The following is a 12,301-nucleotide window of genomic DNA, read 5'->3' on the forward strand; positions in this document are numbered from 1 at the left end:
GCAACAAATTTAATAATCATGGATTGTAGTTGTGTTCTTAAAAACTTGCAACACTTCAGTTTTCATATAATTAGGAAGATAGTAAATAATACATTAAAATTATTAAATTATTGTGCAAGTGGGGCTGATTAGGGTGTTTTTAATTGTTTATTAGAGAAAAAAAACAATAAAATTGGTGCAAGAGAAACATTAAAATAATAAGTGGTTCCGTGCTAAAAAGAAAGTGTTGCAAATATGCATGAATAGATGTATAGGATATCCACTTGTCCGTTGTCCCTATCCTCCCATGAAAAGTATAGGCAACTGCAGAACAAGTGAGATATCAGGCATGGCTTTAGGTTTGTATCCTTCACTTACATGTCTACTCTTTAGATACTTGTCAAGATTTAAAGATCAAAGATTTAATGACCCCCCACCACCTCTTCCTAAAAAAAAACATACTATATCAAAGAAGTGTTATCATTTTCAAAACTTTCCCTTTTAATTTGGTAAACTTGAATTATCTTATGAAACAGTCACTTGAGTTCAGAATCAAACGGTTGCAAAATGAAAAAATGTTACAAGCAAGAGATTATAAAAAAAAAAAAAAGCTGAATTTTTTTTTTTGGTTTGCAAGTATTATCCTGAAGCAAAGGTATTTCTCATTATTCCAAAAGTTCAAATATACAAGATCCAAGGACCGTGCATCCTCACTTATTTGTTCAAATTTGAGATCAAATACATGAATGAAGTTTCCGTGTTTCGCAGAGATCCGTGTTTCTATGAGATCAATGATATTGTACACTATGGAACAAAAATGAAAAATTGCAGGCAACTTGTAAAGACGCCATCATCTCTGCCAACCTATTCTAAAAGAGAGATTCTATAGTTATAGTCACAATATGTATGAATCAAAAATTTTGTTTTCCTTATTTTCTTTAAATGTCATGAAAGTATAGTTGACATCAGCTCAGGGGGCAACCAAACCTTCAATTGTGTAGCTCAGAGACTCTGCCCAGTCAACTTTGAACATCATTGCCTTCAGAGTATCCAATACATTGTAATCCGGATCCAATTTACGCTGCCAACCCTGGAGAGTAAATAATAATAATACCAGAAAATTGTGAGTACATGATTGTGTTGATTACTTTATAGCAGATACATCTCATTGCAGAAGATTCACTCATTATACATGACAAAAACCTAATGTACACCACAATGTTGATTTCTTAGGGTACATTCAGTTATTTATTTAATTTATTTTTTATTCATAGTCAGCCACAATATAAATGATTCATGAAATGGTAAGCTTCACTAGTCACTACAGTATCCCCTCCTATTTACTCTGTTTACAAAAGTATTTTATGGTACAGAAGAAATGAATTGCAAAACTGTCAGTTTGTAAAGAAGCAGACTACACAAGAGCAACATGCACCAGTTTATAGAAGAACCTGCCATAATTTTAAGAGACCTTTAAATAAAACCTATACTGAAATAATGAAGTCTGAATAGGGAAAATTTGAAGCTTCTAAGATGGGGCCAAAGAATACCTCAAGAACCATGGTTGTGACAATCACAGTACAAACATTTCCATCAATGTTAACTTTGTGGTGCCGAACTAGTTCCAGAAGTTGCTGCATGCAATCAGCAGCATGTAAAGTGGAGCTCTCAGGTGAACCCCAGGAATTGAACTGTTTTTCTACTTCCTGTAACCAATGTATTAAAATTACTGCAGTGTCAAACAGCATCATGCCTTTAAGATATTCATGCAAAATTTGAAGGCTCTGCAGTTAGATAGTATACATTCAAAATTTTAACAGAACAAAGCCTAATGGTCACCACAAAACTTAGTGGAAACATACAGAGTGTTCAAAACGTACAGTCACTATTGTGCCTGTGTGAAATCCAAACCTTCTAACAGAATTTTCCAAGAAAGTAGGTGTATATCAAGAACCTGATGATCCCTTTGCAACTGATTGTAATTTAAGAGTGACTTATTGGCCTTATGTACTTTCAAGTTTCAACGGTTACTTATATGACTGAACTGACCATATGGCTTTGGTTTAACTGGGTTGAACTTTTGTGTCTAACAAAAATGACAACATCAATCTGTCTACCCAATGTGTGTTCCAGACATCTCTTGAACTATGAGATGGCAGGGATGGTAGTGGCTTCAAATATCAGGTTGAGGTGGTTGCCTCATCAAGCAAGAGCCAAAGAAATACTGCATGAAAAATTGATCTCTTTGGTGCAGATATGAAGGACTAGAACATTGTCAAAGGAAACTATTGTCAAAGGAAACTATGTAAAAGCAATTCCTCCACATAGAGATGTGGCTTGGATGAGTTGGAATATAGGCAACAATGAAGATAAGTTATACAGAACATTAGGTACTAGAAAATTGAATGAGGGATCTTGACCGAACACTTGTACTCAATAGCAGGAGCTAACTAGGAACAATCAACTTGACTCACTAATTTTGACTGTTGACATCTATTACCAAAAGTTAAATTACCTTAACAAAAGCCCCAGGATTTGGGCAATTTTGGTTTTCTGATAACTGTAGAGTACACTGAGCAGCAGTGCGACCATCTCGAAGAGCAACGGCCTTGAAAAACTCCAGTATATTAACCCTATCTCTTTTAGAAAGTTCAGCAGTCATGCCTACATCGAGGAATACAACATGCGGCCTTGATTCAAAGAGCTGTTTCCCAGGAATTCTCTTATTTATCCGGACAAGTATATTTCCTGGGTGCATGTCAGCATGGACAAAATTGTCAACCTGCAAAGGCATCCTCTTTCTCATTAATATATCAGTCTATGGAATAGTACTGGAAATCAAACGAAATACAGTAACTATTGATTGCAATCAGAATCAACCAAATTTCTGATCTTATCAACTCAAAATACCATCAATGTTCAGAAATTTGGTTGACTGAGACCCAAGAATCAACCAAATTTCTGAACATTGATGGTATTTTGAGTTGATAAGATCAGATAAAAATTTAGATTTTAATCAGCACTCAAGCATATGGTGTAAGACAGTTGCCAGCACCTCAAATCAGCCATTACAGATCGGGTCAAATTCTACTATTTTTAAAGCAACAATTTAGGTGACTTAGAGAGCTTATTTCCTTAGTCTGGACTACTAGTGCTTACGACAATCATTTTCTGCCCTAAAACACTCAGATCTTTTGTCCCAAAAATATTGATCTGTATCTTTCCCTAAACACTCATTTTCTTGTCCGAATTTTTTTTTCTTGATTCCCGCCTCAGCTAGCACAGGGAAGACCAAGAGAGAACAGAAAGCCCTCCTCTTCTACTGCTTCCACTTCCTTACATTCAACATTCTTCAGTCATGTAATGTTAGCTGTGCTATAAATCCATTCATATAAGTACTGCTGAATACAAAGGCAACAAATACTCGTCTGATAGCAACAATTATTACATTTTTTAGAAATGCATTAAAACTATTAAATTTGAATCACAGCTTACAATATCAAGGCATTTGAACGATTATAATAACTCTTTTTGTGTCATATAAACCTATATCCCAGACACAGATGTCAGGTCAACATGGTTCAGTTACTCTGAAGTGTGATCCAAGATTTAACTCATATCGGAAAATATATATAATCTGAAGGCAAAGAACCAAAGGCCAACGATGACGCAATAAGCATTAACAAGCACTGTACAGCAAGCATGTTAGGAAGCTGAAACCTCTTGATGGATTTAGAGGAGCTTACTGGTAGCAGAACCATCAAGAAATATAACATATCTTTACTATGTACAATATATTTTTACTTCTTTACCAATTCCCAGGCTGTGTCAGAATGAGCAGTTGAACCCACTACTTTAAGGTTAAATGGTGGGCTTACAACTTTACAGCCAAAACAACCTCATCCAGAAATCAAGGGAGAGGAAAATGGGAGTAATGATTTTAGGTCATTGATGTTTTGCAAACTTTGATCTGCATCCAAAGAGTATTTCTTCTTCAATTTTGGCAAAAAGTTTCTCAATAAAATTTCTGTTGTTTTTGCAAAATAAATAAGGAAAAGTAAAAAGAGATATATTCTCAAACGAAAACTAGTTGATTTATGAGTATAAAATCATACCAAAAGCATTTTTAGAAGGGCATGACTCCCAATGTGAGCAAGTGATGTTTTGATACTATCATGTCCTTCAAGTTTATCAACGTAATGCAAGATACTTTGGCCATGCTCATAAGTTTCCACCAGAACCGCTGGGTGCACTAAAGGATAGAGAGGCTTTGGGAATGAAACATCCTTCCATCTGCGGAAATTGTAGATAAATCGACTCAAATGTGCAGCTTCTCTTGCTAGATCAACTTGAGACATCATAAACACAGCAAACTGTTGCAAGCTTTCATCCAGTCTCAACCACTTCAGCGTTGGTATCAAGTTTAAAATTTTAGCAAAGACATTTATTATCATGAAGTCTCTACGAATTGCTTCACCAACACCAGGATGCCTAACTTTCACAGCAACTAACTTAGGCTTCATTGGGTGACCAGGATAACGGAATTTCAGAGTAGCTCGATGAACCTGAGCAACACTCCCAGATGCAACAGGCTCCTCTTCAAACTTTTCAAATATTTCACCTAGCTTGCGGCCAAATGCCTTCTCAACTGTTTGCTTTGTGAAGGCAAAGCTATGTGCTGGTGCTTGGGAATGCAGCTGTGCGAGTTCTGTGCAAATATCCTGAGGGAAAAGGTCGGGCCTTGTAGCAGCCCATTGTCCCCATTTTATAAATGCTGGACCAGCCATTTCAAGGGTGCGGCGAAGAATACTAAGCCAGGATTTTCTAAACTCTACACCAAGAGAATTGGCGAAAGGAGCCATAACTACACAAGGTGAAAATATGATTGCTAGATAGATTGCCCTAAGAAATATAATAATAGCCTCTACCAGAGAAAATGCAAAGGATGCCAAGTAAACATGTCCATTTTGCGCATGATCATACAGAGTGCTGGTTGCTGCTAAGCTGTCTGCATGAGTGCACTTAGATTGTCCACCTGAAAACTTCCCAGCTATTAAAGCAAGCATACTAGGAGCAAGTAGTTGATAACGGCTCAAAGCTAAACATACAGCAGCAGCAGCTTTGTTAATATGAGAAAGAGCTTGTCCCCCATTAGTCTCCATAGATAAAAGCTTTCTCCAAGCAACTTTTGCTTCATTTGACAATATATAGCTTGCTGAGAAACTATGCATTTTCCGTTTTCCATTGTTGGTAAAAAGATATTTTGCTTCAGATAAATTATGTGAAGCATAGCTTTTTCTCACAAAATTGTACTGGGAATAGGGGTCCAACTTGCTACTGCTACATTTCTGCTCTTGCAGAAAAGTGCGAATGATACTTCTAACTCTCCCAGCAGCCAAACATCTGCAATCAAAGAGTCCACCAGAAAAATTCATGCCATAACTAGGTGACGCTCAAATAATAAGAAAAAGATCCACCATCTGATAGATCATTGGGTCTATTTAAAATAAAAAAAAAGCCATGAATTTTATGCCTTATCACTAGATTGCAAGGTATACAACGGTTACATTCTGGAGGCTGGTGCCACAAAAGCAAAGAAGTGTAACTGGTGTTCATGTAATTTGCAAACTTCTTTGTTTCCAGGAGGCATTTTTTATAGGGTTTATACTCCACATACCATAGAAGTCTAGATCCAAAATCTTTGGTCATGAATGGCAAACCTGAGAATGATTTTTTCCTTTATTTTTTTTTTTAAAAAAAAAATATTAATTTTTATAACAGTTTTGGGACTAAGGTTTTGTTGCTGTATTAATTTTTAATATAGGCGTAGAAGCATTATGAATTAGCATTAATCTAATTATGACAAGATTTGTATTTGTTAAATGTCATGACAAGATTTGTAGGAAGTTTGCAACATCTATCACATTTTATGTTTTCTATGTGTTATATGTTATGACAAGATTTATAGGAAGTTTGCAACATCTGTCACATTTTTTTATGTTACTCAACCCAACCCAACATTTTTTTTTTCCCAATGGAAATCTAACTTCTAAGAGTGTGCCTGGAATTAAGGGTATCAAATTAGGGGCATTATCAGTTATTGGAAACTGTTATGGGGGTAGATAATAAGTAAAATAAATAGGGTAATAGATAACCCTCAAATGGAAGTTACTTAATCTCCCTACCCTCTTCTAGAATAATAGGGTAATTTATTTTGACTTCATCACCACATTTCTCTCATACGTCATACTATGGAATATTAGTAATTTAGTACTTAATAATTGAGTCAACATAGTTGTACATACTTATCTTCTTCCAAAATTATCCTAACTAATACGAAGTACAATATTTCGGTAGTAAGTAAAAAGCTCTTATAAATCTATTATAATCAAGGAGGGCTTAAGAAGTTTACATAATCTTTGACAGCTACTTTCAGAATTGAACAATATCTCACAGAAAACCAAAATAGCCAGAGGGACAAAATATGAAGACGGAAAGAGTAGATTATTAGGTGTAATTAATGCTACCGACTCAAGTCATGATATGGAAACAACCTAAAGAGGGCAGAAGGAATAGACAATACAGCATTTAAAATTTTTTCCCTTCTGACTGCTTCCAAAGCCATACAATATGTGAAACTATCAACTCAAATTTCTTTCAATAGGTGACAATTTCCATCCAAAGAACTAAAGAAGGCATATATCCTTCTTCTCCCCCCTAGTATTCTACAATGAACTAGCCTTATGATGAGTACAGTTGAAGCTTGAGGAAAAAGGCAAAAAGTTAGTTAGAAATGACAGTGGTGATCTAGAAAATATGCCTATTGGGGTTAAGATAAATATTAAAAATTTAGTGGGTTCAAATAGCTAAATTAATAACAAATCTTGTAAAAAAAATTACAAATCCTTTAAGAAAATTTCCACAATTATCAAAATAAAGTGGGGTCAATTGTGTCTTCAACCAGGAAACAAGAATAAGAAACCCTGTAAAGGAGAGTAGGGAGAGAGAAAGGCATCCAGAATACTGGATTGTTGTTTTAATTTAAGTTAGCCATTAGGAGTGAAACAAGCCACTCGAAAGCTTGTGTTTATCATCTTCATTTATGTGAATTTCAGTTCATTTATACTTCGTATTAGTTAGCAATTTTCTACTCTAATTCAACATCACTAAATCTGTCCAAGCTACCTCAGTTCACAACATATTCACTGCAACCCTAAACCACCTGTTGCCACTCATCGCTCCTCTAGGTGGGCAAGAGATTATCTCCCTTAAACATCACAATGATTTACATCTTCAACAGAGTTGAAAGAGACATCATTAGACAGCTTTTATAACTGTTACATTTGACAGCATAAGATAGTCAGAGAAAATGAGCCACTGAATTGTCCCTCAAAGGTCAACATCTTCCCCTAGTATTCCTTGCGTTATAGATCCAACCTTAAACCCACATAGTCTCCACTCATGAGCAAGAGTTTATATCTCCATAGATATAGGATACATTGCAATTGTTTTCACGATATATTTCAACAGAGTTGCAAAAGTCATAATTAGACAACTTTCATTATTGTTTGCTAATGGACAAATAGTCGAATATCAATCATCTCAGATGCTTGTCACTTGTACCAAAGAGTCAAGGGTCCAACGAAATCAGCTTCTTTACAGTCATAGAGGAAATCCATATAGATTTACCCTTCCGACCCTCACCCTAACAGCCGGGATAAAGTAACACATTACGGGGCACCTAAACTTGAGACATTCATCCAATTTATACCCTACAGGCAACATCCTAAAAAGAGGCATTCTTTTGAAACAAATCATATTCAAAATAATATTCGTAGCTGAAACAAATCATATTAGTAGTATTCCAAATTCAAAATAATATCCCGTTCAATAACCCTAATATCTTGGAAAAACATATTTTCTAACAAAAATAGAAGATCACCACATTGTTACACCTCACAATCCCAAAATTCCCAAAAACCTCAATTTCGCATGTATAATCTAAATAGCAACAGTGAATCAATTAATCGAGCTCAAAGTACGATAAACAACTCCGAATTTAGTTATCACATTACTTCAAGCAGTTCAAATTACACTATCAACGCGACAATCAATCCTAGTCCAGTGAGTAACAAAAATACAATTAAACAGATCGCTTTTTTTTTTTTCAAATTCTATCACTACCATCTCCAGTTAATACATTGCAAAATCAAATCAATTCAATTCAATGCTTTCTTCAAACATTAATCAAATTCAGCCCAATTGCAGAAAAAAAAAATCGAATTAAAATTTGAAAATTAAAAAGTGAAAGAAAGAGATTTTACCTGGACATGATTAATTGAAAAGGAGTTGAAAATTTGCGACGGCGATATGGCGGTGCAAAAGAATCGTCGGCATTCTCTGATTCGCCGGAGATTCAAATAAATTTCCGACCACAATTAATTTGGGGAAGAAATTATAAATAGCTTGAATTTTTATTTTCCTTTTCTTTTACACTATTTTATATTTAAAAATATGAAATGTCCAAAATACCCTCGTTTTCCTTTTCAATTTAAGGCTGCAAAGTGCAAACCTAAAACCCCCAAAAAAATTCTGGAAAAACCCTAGTTCATCCCTAAAACCGCCAATTGCACCCACAATTGAAGCTCCAACAAAATCAGAAACCCTAAATCATCGAAAAATCGAAAATGAAGAAATTGTTCGATGATGTTGATGACGATGATGTTGAGAAGATATCGAAGATTGAGGTAGACAAGGAATTCGCGAAGCGATATGAGCATAACAAGAAGAGAGAGGAATTGCAGAAATTGGAAGAGATGGAGAAGAAGGGACTTGTTCCTGATTCTGGGTCTGATTCTGAGTCTGACACTGATTCTGAATCGGAAGTTGTTGATGTTGTGAAAGCAGCGAAAGAGGAGAGGAAGTTACTGGAAGCATTGATGAAGGTTAGGAATAAAGATCCGAGTTTGAAGCAGCAGGATTCGAAGTTGTTTGAGAGTAGCAGTGATGAAGAAGATGAAGATGAAGGTGAAGGGAGGAGAGAGAAGAAGAAGAAGAAGCCGAAGTATTTGAAGGATGTGATTGCTGAGCAATTGATTGAGCGAGGTCCTGAGTATGAGGAGGAGGAGGAGAGAGAAGTTGGGAGGGTGAAGAGTTATAATGAGGAGCAGAAGGATTTGAGGAAGGAGGTGTTGAAAGCAATGGCGGAGGCAGAAGGCGAAGGCGGGGGCGAAGACGAAGGCGAGTTGTTGTGGGAGAAAAAGAGGGATGAGGAGGAGGAGGAGGAAGGGGAGGATGATGAGGAGTTGAATAAGAAATTGGATGAGTATTTTGGAGAGGACGATACATTGGGTGAGAATGATGTGTTTTTGAAGAATTATTTGAAGGAGAAGTTGTGGATTGATAGTGATAAAGGGAAGAGTAAGGTGAATTTGGATGAATTAGCCGAGTTATCAGATGATGAGGAGGCAATTGAGAAGCAGGAGGAGTATGAGAAGGGGTTTAATTTTCGGTTTGAGGAGAATGCCAGTGATCGAGTTTTGGGACATTCACGGATAGTGGATGGTTCGGTGAGGAAGGAGACGAATGCGAGGAAGAATCAGAGGGAGAGGAAGAAGGAGAGGCTGGCACAAGCTGAGATTGAGAGGCAGGAGGAGGTTAAGAGGTTGAAGAATTTGAAGAGGAAGGAGATTCAGGAGAAGCTTAGTAAGATTAAGGAGATTGCGGGTATTGATAAGGATATTCCTTTAGATGAGGATGATTTGGAGGAAGATTTCGATCCTGAGAAGTTCGATAAGAAGATGAATGCTGCATTTGGGGATAGGTATTATGAGGAAGAGGATGTTGATCCTGAGTTCGGGAGTGAGAGTGAGAGTGATTTGGAGAAGCCGGATTTTAAGAAGGAAGATGAGTTGCTTGGATTGCCTGAGGATTGGGATGTGACTAAATCGAATGACGGGTTTTTTGCTGAAAGGGAAAGGTTGAAGAGTATAGCCGAGGATGGAAGTGATGTTGATGGAGGAGAAGATGATGATGAACAAGTAGATGAGGGTAAGAAGAAGAGGAAGAGGAAGAAGCCTGCCATTAAGGAAGCTCTTGATAAGAAGCTTGAAGAGGAACTTTATAAGCTTGATTATGAGGATAGTATCGGAGATTTGAAAACCCGGTTTAAGTACAGGGAAGTTAAGCCCTCGAAATATGGATTGAGTGCAGCCGATATTTTGATGTTGGATGAGCAGGAGTTGAATCAGTACGTTTCGTTGAAGAAGCTTGCGACTTATAGGGAGAAGGAGTGGAAGGTGCCTCAAATTCAGAAGAAGATGTTCTTCGAGAAAGTTGTGAATGATAAGATGAACCAGAAGAAGAGAAAGAGAAGGGATAAGGGTGATGTTCGTGAAACGAATAATGAGAAGGAATCTGTAGATGCTGGGAAAGCACAAAGTGAGGAGCCGAGTGTTGATGAGAGCCAGTTGTCTCGAGCAGCCAGGAGGAGGCGCCGGATGAAGGAGAAAAAGCTGCCTGAATCAAGGCTTGTTGCTTATGGAAAAGTGCCATCCAGTTCTAAGAACAAGTCAAAGAGTTAAACCTGTGAGATGAGTCAGAGGAGGTAATTCCTGACTATTAATTTAAGTTCAATTAGCTAGCCTGCAAATTTCAAGCTTGTGACATTGTGATTTTAATATAAGATGGAGTATGCTGTAAAGTATACATATTTACAAACTCACAAAGTTTGTGTAGTTGTTTTAGAGTGTAGATGTTAGCATTGTTTTGTCACCACCCAAATGTTGCTTGGTTTAATGGTTAATGCTTTGATAAATTTACTCATTTACTTTAGGTCACATGATCAAATCTTCGCATAAACTTTTTTAAGAATGCTTTTTAATACGGAGTAGTATTTGTCTCTTCAAATCATTTGGGTGATGATGGTTCTGAAAATCTCCTTTTGTTCCTGCCTGTTTCTGTATGATTCTGCTGTCAATGTTTACTGGTATATGTCATATGTGCCTTGATGTTACTGTTCATTTGGGTGGCAATAATTATGAAAATCTGGAAACCCTTGATATCTTTTTGATGCTTAAGAATTCATTTTATGTTGGTTTGGCTTTCTTTTCTTTTTTGAGGAATAGTTTGGCTTTCAATAGATCTTCAATAGGTGGTTTTAAGGCTCACAGTTTGGCTTGCCTAAATGATTTGTTTCTGAGCAGTTTATTTAACCAATGTTTGAATACTTTGCAGCAATCTTTGAAACAAATTTGAATTCATTGCCGCAATCTCTGAAACAAATTTGAATACTTTGCAGCGATCCTTGAAACAAGTTTTGGATTACTGTGATCAAAGTAAGCAGATAACTGTGGATTTATGAAGTTCCTCTCTTTGGCTATATCTGCTAAACTGCAGTTCTTGGAGCTAATGTTTGACAATGAATTTTTGTTCCCCACCCTTCAAAATATATAGGCCTTGTCTAACTTCATTGTTCAAAGTCTGTACTTTGCCTGATCAAATGTTGTATGGAATGTTGAGTTGGATAAACATTTTTTTTTTTAATTTATACAAATTGTTTTCTTGAGATGGTTATTTTTGTTTGTATATGCTGTTTGAATGAGTTGTTAAAGATTGTGCAGAAATATTTTAGTTCCATATGTTTAAAAGATATGATTAAACTTCCCTTAGCCAGCAAAGATGGCAAGATGCCATTACACATTTACACAGTTAACTGCATGATTTGTCAGAGACATTCAATCCTAACATAAACCAACAAAGAAATCATTTTTTTTTTTGAGTTTTTCATACTTAACATCTCTTTGTTAGTTTTCTCGAAGATAGTTTCTACTTAAACAAAAAGGCCAACAAAATGTTACAGTTGAAAGCAGGTCTGCTATGTATTAGTAGTATAATCGGTCCATCTTATGTGAATCTGCTGTTATAGAAATCTGTTGAAGATGTCTCTAGTACAGAGGCCCATCTCTAGCTTTTTTTTTTTTTTTTTCCAGGTAAAGTCTAGGCGATGTCTTTCTTAGAATTCTTACCCTATACGCACATCTTTCAGAAGCCTCAACAGGTGAAACACGTAATTCTGTGTTAGCTGGCTCAACTCTGCCTTACATCTTTTACAGCTTCTCCCTTGATCTCGTGCTCTTTTTTCCTCCACAGTTGTCAAAGTTTGGCTTTCATTTGATTCAGGACCTTCACTTTGTAGGCTTGTATGTTAAATTGTTCTGTTTTCTGTGCATAATTGCTCATTAGATTCCTCTCATCAAGAAATGTCAGGAAACAGAGAATTTTGTTCCAAGCAAATCATTGATACAGGTAGGGATGTCAATAT

General features: G+C 36.3%; 2 protein-coding genes across 3 annotated transcripts; one reads left to right on the forward strand and one right to left on the reverse strand.

Annotated features, from left to right (window-relative positions):
- Positions 1–618: 618 nt before the first annotated feature.
- On the reverse strand, positions 619–8,453 carry LOC110684540 (ABC1 family protein YPL109C, mitochondrial-like). Its single transcript, XM_021860991.1, has 5 exons — positions 8,304–8,453; positions 4,095–5,382; positions 2,495–2,761; positions 1,530–1,685; positions 619–1,069 (listed from the first exon to the last, which is right to left on the reverse strand). The coding sequence occupies exons 1-5, from the start codon at positions 8,309–8,311 to the stop codon at positions 950–952; spliced, it is 1,839 nt and encodes a 612-aa protein (XP_021716683.1). The 5' UTR covers positions 8,312–8,453; the 3' UTR covers positions 619–949.
- Positions 8,454–8,557: 104 nt separating this feature from the next.
- LOC110684527 (protein KRI1 homolog) lies at positions 8,558–11,553 on the forward strand. 2 transcript variants are annotated; one of them, XM_021860973.1, is made up of 2 exons: positions 8,558–10,585; positions 11,215–11,553. In XM_021860973.1, exon 1 carries the CDS (start codon positions 8,667–8,669, stop codon positions 10,560–10,562), a length of 1,896 nt encoding a protein of 631 aa, XP_021716665.1. In that variant the 5' UTR covers positions 8,558–8,666; the 3' UTR covers positions 10,563–10,585; positions 11,215–11,553. The 2 variants fall into 2 exon arrangements, with proteins under 2 accessions (XP_021716665.1, XP_021716670.1); XM_021860978.1 differs by having other exon boundaries at positions 11,279–11,553.
- Positions 11,554–12,301: the final 748 nt, after the last annotated feature.

This window comes from Chenopodium quinoa, unplaced genomic scaffold (genome assembly GCF_001683475.1).
Source record: "Chenopodium quinoa cultivar QQ74 unplaced genomic scaffold, ASM168347v1, whole genome shotgun sequence".
NCBI lineage: Eukaryota > Viridiplantae > Streptophyta > Magnoliopsida > Caryophyllales > Amaranthaceae > Chenopodium > Chenopodium quinoa.